Source organism: Orcinus orca, chromosome 15 (genome assembly GCF_937001465.1).
Source record: "Orcinus orca chromosome 15, mOrcOrc1.1, whole genome shotgun sequence".
Lineage (NCBI taxonomy): Eukaryota > Metazoa > Chordata > Mammalia > Artiodactyla > Delphinidae > Orcinus > Orcinus orca.
In genome coordinates this window covers 24512581-24527133 of record NC_064573.1, presented here as the reverse complement: position 1 = coordinate 24527133, position 14553 = coordinate 24512581, and the positions used below count along the sequence as shown (strand labels likewise).

The 14553-nt window shown below is 53.1% G+C and overlaps 1 protein-coding gene across 2 annotated transcripts in view; it reads right to left on the bottom strand.

Moving 5' to 3' along the window:
• Nucleotides 1-2986: 2986 nt before the first annotated feature.
• SMAD7 (SMAD family member 7) overlaps nucleotides 2987-14553 on the bottom strand; it is a 31521-nt gene continuing 19954 nt past the window's right edge. For both annotated transcript variants that reach the window (XM_004266081.3, XM_012531692.3), the window contains exon 4: nucleotides 2987-4966. In XM_004266081.3, coding sequence (XP_004266129.1) covers nucleotides 4428-4966 — 539 coding nt within the window. In that variant the 3' untranslated portion in view covers nucleotides 2987-4427. The remainder of the gene's footprint in view (nucleotides 4967-14553) is intronic.

Sequence of the window (14553 nt, the reverse complement as noted above, 5' to 3'; positions counted from 1 at the left end):
GGTGGGTGTATGTGTTGAGGGGGTGGGGGGTGGTGTGTGTGTGTGTATGTGTTGAGGGGGTGGGGGGTGGGGTGTGTGTGTGTGTGTATGTGTTGAGGGGGTGGGGGGTGTGTGTGTGTATGTGTTGAGGGGGTGGGGGGCGGGGGGTGGGTGGGTGTGTATGTGTTGAGGAGGTGGGGGGTGGGGTGTGTGTGTGTGTGTATGTGTTGAGGGGGTGGGGGGTGGGGGGTTAAGGCATGAGGTTGACGGAGGCAGATGCTGAAAGGCATCTGGAGTAGAGGAAGGAGGCTCTAGAAGGTCCCAAACTAAATCGTACTAGTGGGGATGGAGCAAGGGAACATACGTGAGAACTGTTGGCACTTTTTACCTATGGATGGAACGAGGCAGGGAGGACAGGATCTTGCTGTTTACTTCATGTCGGGGGACAGGGCAGGGGAGATGGGAGAACCCAGGTTTCTGGCTGGGGCAGCTGAGGCATTGCAGGTGAGGAGAGATGAAGGTACCGGAGTGACGTTGCCACCCGGGGACAAGGTGTGGCCCAAGAAGAGAGGGGAGGACAGAACCCTGTGACACACCGCAAAATCTGACTGGTGAGCTGAGAGAGGAAGGAGAACCAGGTGACAGGAAAACTTCCCTCCAAGGAGGCATCTTCTCCTCTCCACGAATCCAAACTCCTTGGCTGGAGGTCCTCGCTCCTCACTCAACACATTCTGCCTGGGCTGCTGGCCACCCTCAGGCGCGGGCGTCTTGTCCTCCAGCACCACGGACGACACGTGTCCCCTGCAGCAGTCCTAGCACATCAGAGGTGCCCAAGGGATGTCTGCGGTGACGGCAGCTTAGTGCCGTGTACTGCAAACATGGGGTTTCCCCTAAATGTCCTTCTTTCCCTGACCCAGGGTCAGCCACCCCACGGGGGTCCACACGCCCACAGCCCAGCTCCAACCTTGTGGGGCTGAGAGTCAAGTCCAGGTGACAGAGGAGGGCGTGAAGGTGCTGCTGCCACAGCCCCTGCCTCCTGGACCCGGAGGCCCTGCCCACGTAGCTCGCCGGGCAAGCAGCTCGGGGCCCGCCTTCCCGCTGATTTGAGGTGGTGGGACTGGAGTCCCAACAGACTCCACCAAATAACATCTCTACAGGCTTTGGACCAAGGAGTAAGGCCAGAGTCAGCCCGTGAACACCACCACTCCCAGCACTTCCTCGCCGAGTGACCTTGGGCAAGTCTTTTAACCTCTCAAAGCTTCCAGTTTTGCAGGGGGTCCTAAGGAGGATTAAATAATTCCCTTAAACGCTTAACATCATGCCTGGCAACTAGCTAAGCATTCAATAAATGGTAGCTATTATTATTATTAAAGAGCTTCCTGGCATGCTGATGCAAGTTAGAGCAAACGAAAATGCCTTTGACAGCTCCCTAATGCAACACCTTCCACCCCACCCCTCCTCCACCACTACCACCTGGGAATTAATTATAGCCCTCCTTGGGTGTCTTCCAGACGTGCATTTTACACTTATTCTAGGTTGCAGAACTAGAATAAATGGAGGCAGGTTTCAGTTCAACTGATAAAAAGCTGCCTCAAGTGGTAGTGAGCTCCCCGTCACCTCATGTGAACAAGCTGGCCCAGATGACCATTTGGCACTAAAGCTCTAAGTTAACATTCCTCGCTATACAATTGTATTAGAATTCCCTCGCATTAAACAGTGGTGCCAGTAAGCTGTAATGCTTTGTGTCATTTGGCAAAATGAAAAATTGGCAATCCTACTTTGGCCCTCCAAAAATTTTTTTCTGAAATTGTACCAGTTTGTGATATCTAAAATCTTAACTCCCACTTCAAAGAGCCCCTTCCTGGGTCTAAGGTTTAAGACCCCCTGACATAGACACCTAAACAGCCCCATTTGGTGCCTGATTTGAACCTATTTCTTGTGCAAGAGGCCTCGAATCCAAAACGTGGCTCAGGGACTTCCCTGGTGGCGCAGTGGTTAAGAATCCGCCTACCAATGCAGAGGACAGGGGTTCGATCCCTGGTCTGGGAAGATCCCACATGCTGCGGAGCAACTAAGCCTGTGCACCGCAAGTACTGAGCCTAGAGCCCACGTGCTGCAACTACTGAAGCCTGTGCGCCCTAGAGCCCGTGCTCCGCAGCAAGAGAAGCCCCCGCTGCCAGCAACTAGGCAAAGCCCGTGCGCAGCAACGAAGACCCAACATAGCCCAAAATTAATTAATTGAAAAATAATAAAACATGGCTCAGATCAGTGAAAATCCCAGGGGCAATACCAGCAAGTGCCACTGGGGCTAAGCTGGGCTGGGCCAAGGGAATAGAGAACTGGAAGAGTGTTAAGCAGATGCAGAGTAGGGTCTGCCCAGACTCCTTTCAGCCTACTCCACCTCCCGGAGTGCCCAGTACAGAACTTAGGGGACCCAGATCCCTCCCTCCCACCATCAACACTCAGCCCCAGCCTCATCTCTACTCCAGGGCTTCAGCCCTCAGGGAATCTCTCCTGGAACCCAGTGTGGCAGTGACCTTCCTCTGGGAAAGGTGCAGTCGTCTCAGGACTTAATGTAAAGCAAAGGAGTCAGCAAGCAGGAACTGGATGGACCCCAAGTTCTTGGGACTTTACCTTCCCATCCTATCTCCCAGTGCAACCTCCTTCCCAATCATTCAAAATGATATTTCAACTTTTCAGGCTTTGAAAAATCAGCTGCCTTTGTAACTCAGGGCTCCCCGAGGTTGACCCATTACAAATTCAGGACACCCACCAGCTGCACCCTAAGGTTCCTGCCTAACAAGAAAGGTGGTATCTGTGTAGGTACGGGTCTTTCTAGGATGCAAGGAAGAGCAAGGTGTTCCGGATCGTCTCTCCCTTTTGTGGTCCCACCAACCAAGCTTCCTCCCCAACCAAGCTCTGGGCGACCCCAACTGTACCGGATTCTGATGGCTACATCCCGCTGCCCACCCACCAGAAGAAAAAGGAGCTGGAGGACAACATGGAATCAAGTATACATTTTAAAAATTGTTTAATGGAACATAAACTCCTTTAGAAAAACATTCAGCTAGGTGATAACACCCATAGAAAAAAACACCAATCTTGTGTTTATCTTTTTTTTAATTTGGCATTTGTTATTTGCATTTATATTAAAGCAAAGTGCATCTTTTCTTTATTTTTGTTTATACACATTGCACAATACATAAATAATGATGCTTATAAAACGTCTTTATATTTACAAGTAATAATATATTTATATATAACATAAAATACATTTTTTCTTTAATAAATCTCAGGGTTTTTTTTTCAGGAGTCCTTTTTCTCTCAAAGCACTACAATGCTAAATTTCCAATGAGAATGCTTCTCTTGTTCATTTAAACCTTTGTAGTTAGAAAAATAGCTTATGTTAAAGTCTAAACATGCTCATTGAGCTAAGAGCAGTGTCAACGTATCATACGAGTGTATGAGTTGTAGAAGAAACGGAAGAGTTAGGTGTCAGCTCAGGATGGTACCTTGGGTTAAGATGGACCGAATCCTTCTTGGTGGGGAGTGGGGCGGCTCCCCTCGCTGGTCTAACAGCAGAGCTCAACACACAGGCTGCAGAGGGGAGGAAAGTGCTGAGCTGGTTTTCTGAGTCCAGGAAAAACCTGATGTAACCAGGGCAGGGGAGAGGCGGAGGGGCCTGAGAGGGCACTGGGTGAGCAATACTGTGACGGGGCTGCCCCGGCAGCCCTCGGGAAGCCCATCTCAGAGGTATCCAGGAGCAGATGGCCAAAAAGGAAAGACACGACAACGGCAGCAGGGTGGCCGGAAGGGAGTGAGACAGCATGGAAAAACTGGCAGGGTGGCTTCTAAGAAGCCTGCGGACAGGCCAATGTCCTAGAAGGGGAGAGGTGGGATGGGGGCTTCCCCAGGCTGGGGGACAGAGCCTTGCTGCTGGCCACTGCTGGGACACCCGCTGCCCCACTGTGCAAGTCCAAGGAGCACGAGGGACACAGCTTGGGAGTGCAAACCTCTCAGCGGTCAACATCCGTAGGAAACACAACAGAGCACACCGCTTCCCCCATCTGCGTACACACACACACACTCTCTCTCTCTCTCGTACACCCTGACGAGGGCAACGAGGACCCCGAAGTCGAGGCCTGCCCCCCCATTTACAGTGTGTTCGGTGGTACTGATTTTTGCTTCCCCTTTTCACGCCTCGGTGTTCTGCCAACCATACCACCCGCCCCTGCCAAAACCCCGACAATTCTTTTCATAAGCTATTTCTCAAAGAACAAAACAGAACATAAACAAGAACGAGGGGAAGGAGGGGAGAAAAAAGAAAGAAAAAAAAAAAAAAACGACCAAAGAGTTTGCATGAAAAGCAAGCACTCAGGAGGAAACTATTAGCAGCAAAGTAGTTTGGACCGGGCCCGCTAGGCTCCCGCTGTCCTCTCCCCACGTGGCTACCGGCTGTTGAAGATGACCTCCAGCCAGCACGGGCAGCTGCTGATGAACTGGCGGGTGTAGCACTGGCCCCAGCCCTTCACGAAGCTGATCTGCACGGTGAAGCCAGTCCACGGCTGCTGCATGAACTCGTGGTCGTTGGGCCGCTGCAGGCTGTACGCTTTCTCGTAGTCAAAAGCCTTGATGGAGAAACCGGGGAACACTTTGTGTACCAACAGCGTCCTGGAGTCCGGGTTGTCCAGTGTGGCTGACTTGATGAAGATGGGATAACTGCTGCGGTTATACACCCACACGCCATCCACTTCCCGCGTGAGCTGGATGCCACAGCCGATCTTGCTCCGCACTTTCTGCACCAGCTGACTCTTGTTGTCCGAATTGAGCTGTCCGAGGCAAAAGCCATTCCCCTGAGGTAGATCATAAAAGATATCCAGGGAGGGCTCCTGGACACAGTAGAGCCTCCCCACTCTCGTCTTCTCCTCCCAGTATGCCACCACGCACCAGTGTGACCGATCCCCAGGCTCCAGAAGAAGTTGGGAATCTAGAAAACAAAATGGCGGACATGGTTGGGTGAGGGAGCCCCTCCTTTTTCCTCTTCCTCCCGAAATCAAGATCACACACAACCCCCAAGATCAGCTTGTCTCTCAGGGCAAGACAGAAGGAGGGAATGGGGTGCTGGATGTGCTGCAGGCCGAACAGTCCTCCTACTGGGGCCTGGAAATCGTGACCCAGTGACGGAAGAGCCTTGCCTCTAAGCATGGGGCTGGGGAGCCTCTTCCCTCCACTCCCCACACCCTGCCAGAGACCCAGGATACCAGCACGTGTGCCCACCTGGCCAAAGGAAAGCCCCATCGCTGCAGAGCTCAGAAGCCAAGACCACTTAGTAACTTGGCTGGTCCTAGTTTTAGGGCTAGAAAAGGCCTTACAGTTGGATGGTCTAGGATTACAGTTCTTTAAACTGGATGGAACCTTGAAGGCCAACTGCTCCAGTCCCTTGTCATCCTCACGAGAAAACCTGGACTCAGAAAGCTTGTTGCTCAGGCCCCAGGGATGATGGAACCAGACCTAGACCCCAGGACCACCTGCTAAGCAGTCTTTGTGCTTGTTGTCTCCCAGTTCTCAGATCAGTGCCTTGGTCATAGGAGGCGCTATCCGGGAGGAAAAAACACTTTTTTTTTTTTTTTAAAAAGGAGGAGCCACTGCAGAGTTTATTCCCCACCACAAATATTTATTTACTTATTTATTTCTTTGGCTGTGCTGGGTCTTAGCTGCAGCATGTGGGATCTTCGTTGCCACATGCAGGGTCTTTGTTGCTGTGTGTGAACTCTTAGTTGTGACACGTGCAATCTAGTTCCCTGACCAGGGATCGAACCCTGGCCCCCTGCATTGGGAGTGTGGAGTCTTAGCCACTGGACCACCAGGGAAGTCCCATATCCAGGAAAAATTTTAAAGGACGTGGTTTGGGTTAAAAATATCTATCTTCCTAATAGAAAAATAACTCTCAATGTGTCTGTCAGCGGCAGCTCTGTACACGTGAGTTCAGGTAAAAATGCCAAATCACAACCTGCAAGTTGGTGTCAGCCCAGACTACCTTAACTTTCTCCAGCCCAGACAGAAGACTATGTGTTTAAAGTGGGTACCGCCATGCTTGCAGGGTCCTGCTTGCTGCATCTTCCTTTCTTCCCCTTCCCTCCCTAGAAGCATCTAAAGTCGATGCCCTGCCCCCTTCCTCCCCTGGAGGGCCCACCCCGGCTTTCCTAGACATGCTTCTTCCCATGGGCAGCAGGGGAGACTGGGGTGATTCTGGTAAGGTGACTCCCAAACAGGCGCTCAGAGACCTTTAAAAGGGGGGAGCATATGAAAGGAAAGGGGGCCCTGGAGGCTGGCATTCCGACTCCTCTAACAACTCCTTTAAGCTAGAGCCGGCAGGGCAGGACTCAGACTGGGAACTGTAAGTCTCCCCAGCCCAGCCGGGCTGCAGGAACACTGTGGTTTGTGGTGGCAGGGCGGAGACCGGAAGTCTTGTATTTGTTAACGAAAATGGGGAGAGACAGGGGGAAGGCCTGGCAGGCAGCAGAGGCGGCCTCCTGCCCTCCCTGTAGGTCCCTGCTTCTCACTTACTGGGGTGGGGGGCTTGGGGCATGAAGTTGGGGGTGGTGTGTGAGGTCTTTGGGTTTGATTGGCCTTTTTGATTTTGGAACCACTGAGTTTAGAGCCTGGATGACGATGGGTTATACAGCACAGCAGGGGGGGTAAAGGAGGGCTCGGGTCTCGACTGTCCTGCTGCCCCAGCAGGCTGGGTAACCAGTGCAGCTCAGCACACCAACTCCTTCCAACGTTAACAGGCATGTAAGGACCTGGGAACCAGTCAGCTGCATTAACTTTACATGGAGGTGTCCCGTGAATAAGTCTGTACAAAGGCGCTCGGTGACCCACTGAGGCAGCCACAAACACCCACCCTGAGCACCAGTTGCCTGGACGCCCCCACCTGGCCTTCAAATGCCTGCCCCGCCAGCTACACAAGACGGGGACGCTGAGGGCTCCCTCCTCCCCTCAACCACCACCCCACCGAAAATCAACACCAGAAACCTGGCCCATCACCCCCGACCCCGACCCCGACATTCATCTCTGAAGCACAAGTGTGAAGGAGGCTGTGTGCATGGATACGAGCACACTTCGAGTGTGTGTTATGTGAACGTGTGTTTGCATGCGCATACACAGGAACATATGGAAAAACAAGAGAGGTACAAGAGCTCCAAGCAGAAGGTGAGTCATCAGGCCTTAACTTGTTTCTGCAAAGTATCCATCAACTGCTAATAAACTCGCGAGCGCTAGCAATCTTCTGAACCCTCTTGCCGAGGGAGTTCAGCTCTGAAGGCTATACCAAAGACCCATAACACCCGCATAAATAAAAATGCTCTGACGTCCAAGTTCGCCGGGTCGGAGAAAGCCCTCTTCTGGAAGGCACAGGGCGCCCACCTGCCTGCTTGTTTGAGGCGGGAGAGCGTTTCCAAATATAAGAAGTTCTCACTTATTATCCCAACTCAGGACAACAAACCGGCCTGGAAAGGAAGGCTCAGGAGTCGCTGGGAGGGAAGTTCAGGAGACCCTCAGCGGAGCCTCACAATACTTTGTTTCATGGAGCCCGGCTCCCCTGAAACCTGGCACCCGGCAGAGTATGGGGGTTGGGGGAGTGGGAGGAAGCCTGAAGATTGAGTTGCCCCTGTGCCAGGCCCACCGGCTAGGGGCGGGGGGGGGGGGGGGCCGCCTTGTCTGCCTGGGGGCAGAGGAAGCTGGGCGGGGGGTGGTGGGGAGACTGAGGTTGGCCAGTAGAGAGGAGGGGGAATGGGGCGGGGTGAGGGGGCATTCTGGCGGGTTTCTCTTTCATCTGTGCGGCCCGACAATGCATCCAGCAATTTGCTGCCAGACATCCCCTGGAAAAAGAAAAAGCCTTTTTCTGTTGAGGTTAATGGCCCGGCCCAGATAAACGGCAGCGTGTAGGTGTCCCTGGATGTGAACAAGGCCCCTGAAAGCCCACTAGGTGCCCTAATCTGGGGCAGCAGGGCCCCCACGTGTCGCCCCACCATGTCACCCTGCAGTCCCCTAGTGCCCTGATACCTCTTCTTGCTGCTCCTGAACTCCACAGCTCTGAGCACAGAAATAGGCTGTCAGACAAACCCATCACTGGAGCGAAGGCCCCTTTTACACAGCACGCTTCTGGGGGCCCAGTACAACGCCCCAAATGGCCAGTTCAGACTCCGCTCCTTAGCCCTGAAGTACCCGCCGTCTGGGCTCATTTCTAGGAAGCGCTCAGCATCATCTTCAGAGAAGCACAGTTCCTGGAATTGGGCCCACAGCCCACAAGCATCTCCCCACAAAGGTCAGGGCAGACGCTTAGCTCCTGGGGGCTTCCCAGGCCTCCGAGGGAGGAGCTGGGAGGACCCTGCACAGAAAAAAAAAAGGCCCCCTCGTTACAAGGACTGAGGAAGGGTCTTAGTATCCTGGTTGCCGATACTTAACCTCTGAAGGCAAAACTCGCAGTCCCTTGTTAATTTCCCTCAGCTTTTATAACCTTTTCCGGTATTTTCAGCTTCTCCCTCCTCAGAAAACTGTACCAGGGGCCTGTTTTAAAACTGTATTTGTGCATTCTAAAGCATCCAAAAGAAAAGCTGTGTTGTCAAAAGCTACCTAATCAGATGCCTGCTCACAAGTTTTTCTTTCTATTACAGTTCAGGGAATTTGTGGACCACCCCCAGAAAAGTGCTGAATCAGCCTAAAATTCCTTTAAGCTTGTTTTTCCCCCTCCCCTTCCCAATTTCCCTTAAAGCATAAAATCTACCCTTTAAAAGCAAAATGGGAGGCCTTGTGGAGAAGAAGGATTGTGCCTCGTGTTTGCACTTGCATTAGGGAAGACCACTTAACAAGGAGCTCCATGCCTCATACAAAGAGTTATTTAATTACCCTGGTCGTGAATGAACAGACCAGACCCTCCCAGAAGACCAGAGGCTCATGAATGAATCTCATGCCTGGGATCGCAATGGCACAGGGTGACCAGACCCTCAAGGCCTAGGTAAGAGAGGAACTTCCCCCTTTTAAAATTTTTGATTTGATGGTGTAGGAGATGAAAAAGAAAAAAACTGGAGGGAGGGGCTCCCCTGGTGGCGCAGTGGTTGAGAGTCCGCCTGCCGATGCGGGACGGGGACATGGGTTCGTGCCCCGGTCTGGGAAGATCCCACCTGCCACGGAGCGGCTGGGCCCATGAGCCATGGCCGCTGAGCCTGCGCGTCCTGAGCCTGTGCTCCGCAATGGGAGAGGCCACAACAGTGAGAGGCCCGCGGACCACAAAAAAAAAAAAAAAAAGAGGGAGGGAGGAAAGGCCAAGTTCAGTGCCTCGATGGTACCATGTCCGGTCTCCAATTTAGGAAGCTGACCATGAGGCCAGAGAGGCAGAACTGTTCCAAAACACCCAGTCCCAGTGGGATTCTGAGAACGCTTGAAGTGAGGCCATCTCACCCTAGCTGTGTCCACACACAGAGGCGGTGCTGATGGGACAGGGGTGGGGTGTCCCCAAGTTTCTGACTTTTCAGGACAGGGACATACTTGGGAAACGAAGCAGCACAGAGAAAGCCACAGAAGCAGGCACCCGCTGAGTCCAATGTGCCCACTGCCAGGGCAACCGGGGGCTGGAATAAAAGGCGGCGGGTGTGTGGGGGGGGTCTCAACCCACTCTCATCTCCGCAAGGCACTTGGATTATAAAGGGATTATTTCTCTTATTCAATATTCTGGTTATCCCACGGTGGGATGGGTCTGCGAGCCCCCTCCCCAGTGGTCCAGCAGAGCACCCGGCTGGGGATGGAACCTGGGCAGAAATGGCTGCCTCACGCGGGGCTGATGAGGGCAAACGAAGGGCACGCATGCAGACCCAGAAGTAAACCCGGCAACCCTGGAACGCAAACGTGGCCACGCCTCGCCCTCTCAGGTCCAGGGCCCTCCCTCCTCGGGACTCCGGCGCCACCAAGGGTTGCCTCATCCTGTCCTTCCCCCTACATCAGTCGTCCCAAAGGTTAACAGCTTCATCGGCCCGGCTCCCCACCCTGGTCAGGAAACTGTTCAGAGAGCAACCAGCTCATTTCAGGGACAAGGACTGAGATAAAAGGGGACTTGGTGCCAACCCGTCCCATCCACTCTCATCCCAAACACAATTAACCAAGGCTCTCGCTGGTCTCTAGTTTTCAGGAGGAAGCAAACACATAAAAACTTGCTTCGGTGTCTGGGCTCAGTCTGGGTTCTGGGGTCAGCTCTAACCAGCCATGCTTACAACCTCACCCGGGACACAAAAGATGACGCCAGAGCTGCCCCCTTGGATTCTTGGGGCAGCAAAGACAGCTCTGGGGTTGAAAGCAAGCTACCATGGTGGTTGAAACTAACTCAAAACGTTTCAGGTTAACTCTCAGTTACCCAGAAAATGCTCAGACCCAACCCATCACCGCTACCCCCAAGCTCCTACAACCAAATGCATCAGAGAATGAACTCTGGCTGGTAGAAGGCAGGACGGAAAAGTTGGATTTTTTTTTCAGAGCTCTGCAACAAGGTTCTCCGCTGAGGCGGCTGGGCTGGGGGGTGGGCAGGGGGTGCCACAAGCTCTCCTTCTAAGGCCAGGGTGCTTCTTCAGGTCCCTGGGCCCAACCTCACTCCTCAGCGAGTTCTACCCGCCACGAGCTGACCAGCTGTGGAGTCAGACACTCCCCGCTTCAATCTGCCTCCCATGTCACCTTGGTGGTGACTTGAGCTCATCTCTAAAATGGAGCTCCCAGTACTGGCCACACTGGCATTGTGACAATTTGATAAAAAGCAGCTAGAGGTCAGGGCCCGGCCAGCAGCCACCGCGGAGGGTCTCAGCTCTTAGGGGCACATTATCTCTTAGGTTCTCCAGATGCTCGGAAAATGCTGACAACTCTTCGCCCCGCCCCCACCCCCAGGTGGGACAACAGTTCTGGGCTGATGCCTTCACCTAACGAGCATTTACTATGTATAGTTCTGTTGAAAGGGGCTCGCAGAAAGGGGACCCTGAGAGGCTGCACGGTATTACCATTCCTATGTTAAAGGAGGGGCAATGAGACACACATCACCTGCTGCAAAGCAGAGCTGGGTTCAAGGCCAGAACATTGGCTGGTGTGAGCTGTGTGTGGGCGGCCACCTCAGGCCTCAAAAGCCACCAGTCCTCTCCAAACACTAGAGGGGAAAACAAGTGTCCTTCCAGCCCACTGTGGAAATGCTATGCCTACCGTGGCCCCCGAGGATGGGGTCCAGCTCCTTTGCACCAGGCAGCCAGGAGTGAAACGGCTTCTTTGCCAGCAAGCTGCTGCTCTGTGACCTTGGCCAAGCGGCTTTGCCCCCTCAGAGTCTCAGTCTGACCAGCCCACAGCTGGGGCAAAGGCGGCTGGGGCAAAACAGCCCCATGGGCCCCCTTCTGGCTCTGATGGTCTCTGGCTACACTGTGGGTTTCAGTATTCAACAACACAGGTTCCATTTATTTCTACTACCTTCTGGAGAGTAAGAAAATCACTTCGGGGAGCAGGGCACATTTTTACATTTCATTTGCAACAATAAAACAAAACAAAATCAAAAGGGAAAGGAGATTTGAGTCAGATTTGGCCGTGTCCATCTATAAACCAACTTTTTTTTTCATTGCAAAGAGTTACAAACTCGTGTTCTTTCTGTGTCATCATTCATGGCCCCCAGGAAAAGGTGAGTGTCCGGGGAAGGGTCTCCTATATCACCATCTTATTTCCAATGCCCACCCATGCTCGGCGCCCTGAAGCTTCTCAGCCATCATCACCCTCCTTCCTCTTGCAAACTCCCCTGGGCTGACATATTTGGCAGGTCCTGCTCGTCTAGAAGACTGATTCGTGACTGTGCCTTACAAACTGTGATGAGTAATCAGTTACTAGAGCTGAAAAAGTACTTCCCTACTCCCCCAACGGGCCACAGCCCCACCTCCTAAAGCCCCTCAAACGGCCCAAGTCGGAGGCCCCCAGCCCAGGGGTCCCTCCTGAGAGCAGTGTTTTGCCATCAGAGAATATAATTAAGGGTAGCGCCGGGGAAGGGGGGAAGCCACACAGATCAAAAGCTCCCATCTGTCTCGCCAGCCGGGCTGACGCGGCTTCCTGTGCCCCAGCCTTCAGCCATGCAAATTATAGCGTGTACCCGGCTGCCTGCCTTCTGAGGAGGCCAGCTCTGCCCAGCTCTGAGAGGCCTCAGAGGAAGGGTGGGGACTCCCAGCCCGGCCAACTCCATTCATAATATTTACAGTAAATGGGCCTCCCTGGCTGGTGGTTAGCGTGCATCCAGCCTCGTCCTTTTCAAGTCTGAATTTCAAGTCTCTTCCACCCCAGGGTGCATCACCAAGTTCCCACCGTCGTCCCCCCCACCAACTTAACTCAGCAGCTCCCTTCAGAAAGAGGGGTCACACACTTGCATACAGAGCCCCCAGACCTGCCTGCACGGGGGCATTATCTGCTCACCTGCCTGCCCCCTGGGGAGGATCCTGGCCACTCCCCGGAAGACAAAGCAAGGAGGACGTGCACACAACAGAAGGGTATGCACGTCACATCTCTAACCCACCCACCCCCAACCCGGGGAGAGTCCAGAAACCCCCCCAAATTCCACGCATGGATTCCCAACTGGTGATGCGCCTCCCCTCGCAAACACAGATCCAACAAAGGAAACTACTCTTAAACCACCAGGAAGTCCCTCATTTTCTCCTTTTTACTGACCACTTGTAAGTACGCTGGCTACGCGTTAAAGAAGCTTAATAAACACAGATGCACAATCAGCCAGCTTTCCGAAAGGACACGACCCCCAGAGGTGCAGGACAGTTTTTTCCTGGTTCTGCAGGTCTGGGGGCTCTGCGGAAGCAGCTTTTGCTGTGGGTCTCAATTGAATAAAGCCCCCGAGCTGCACGGACCCTCCAGGCTCCCTGCAAGGTATTCCAGCCCCAGACGCGGGCCCTGCCCCACCCCGTCCTTCACACAGCTCCAGCTCAACTCTCGTTTTTCTGGAGGGTAGAGAAACCTTCTGAAGAAGAGGAAAAATCCAGTGAGAAACAAAAGTCCTTTTCATCCCTCCCCTCCCCCAGCTCCCCTTGTTCCATAACAATTATGAAAACTGTTGGATGGGATGGCATTTTGAACACTTACTGCATTCCGGCCAATAAATTCCAGCACTGGATCTGATGGAAAAGCCTTCCCTCTCCGGCCAGCTCCCTGGCTCCCCGCCCCCTGCTCACTCCCAGCCCTCATTCCTTCTTTCTTTACAACCCAACACCAGGGCCTGGCCAGGGCCGCACTGTACTTACAGGGAAAAACAAAGTACGACAGAGTGGAGACAGTGTGCAGACTGGAAAAGTTAATCATTACTTCTGTCTGCCTCCGTAATCTAATCTCCCTGGCTTTGACACACTCACTGCTCAGCCATCCCAGCCCTTTCACCCCCAAAGCACCCAGGACCTCCTAGGCGTGAGCCCCCCCCCTCACGGGCCCTCCCACCCCTTAGCCTCCAGTGAGGAGGCCAGGGGTATGAAAGCCCCCCTACCCTGGACCACCGTCACAAGGCCACCGCTGCTCAGTGCTGTGTGCTCCACATTTTGGAGGACTCTGGACCTCACATGAACGCGGGCTCCAATCTGGCCTGTATTCCTGCAGAGAGCCAGGCCACCCCTCCTCCGCTGTCCTCCTCCCCCCACCCCATGCCACTCTCCTCTCACTCCCCCTGCCCCAGGGCTCACCCTCGAGTCCACCCAGTTGCCCCATGGGATCTGTGATCCGTCTATGCAGACACTCAAGTCAGGATGGCCCTGCCTCAAAAAACTCAACACAGAATTACCACATGACCCAGCAATTCCACTTCTGGGTATACGCCCAGGAGAACTGAAGCAGGGTCTTGAAGAGATACCTGTTCACCCATGTTCACAGCAGCATTATTCACGATAGCCAAAAGGTGGAAGCAACCCAAGTGTTCACTGAAGGATGAACGGATATCTATACGCATTTAAAAAGAAAAGCAAGTCTGACACCTACTACAACATGGATGAATCTTGAAGGCCTTACACTGAGTGAAATAAACCAAATACAAAAGGACAAATACTGTATGAACCCACTCATATGAGGAACCTGGAACAGTCAAATTCATGTCAGGAGCTGGGAGGAGGGGGGGCTGCGATATTAGTGTCTAATGGGCACAGTTTCAGTTTCGAAAGGTGAAAAAGTTCTGGGGGTGGATACCGGTGATGTTTGCACAACCACGGGATGGACTTAATGCCATTGAACTGTACACTTAACAAGGGCTAGAATGGTAAATGGTATGTATATTTTACCACGAAAAGAAAAAGGCCCTGCCTCTCCTAATGCTCTCGTGTACACCCTGCCTTCTTGAGTACAAGGGATTCCATGGGATGGGGCTAAAGGACCCCTGGAAATGTATGCACATGCATTCTTCTGGGGAAAGTTCCTTCAACTTTCATTCATTCTTGGAAAAGTATGCAAACCTCAAAACGTGAAGAACTACAGCCTTTTCCTTCGCTGGTGGAAGAGGCCATTAGCTACCCACCACCTCCGCGAAAGGGGTCT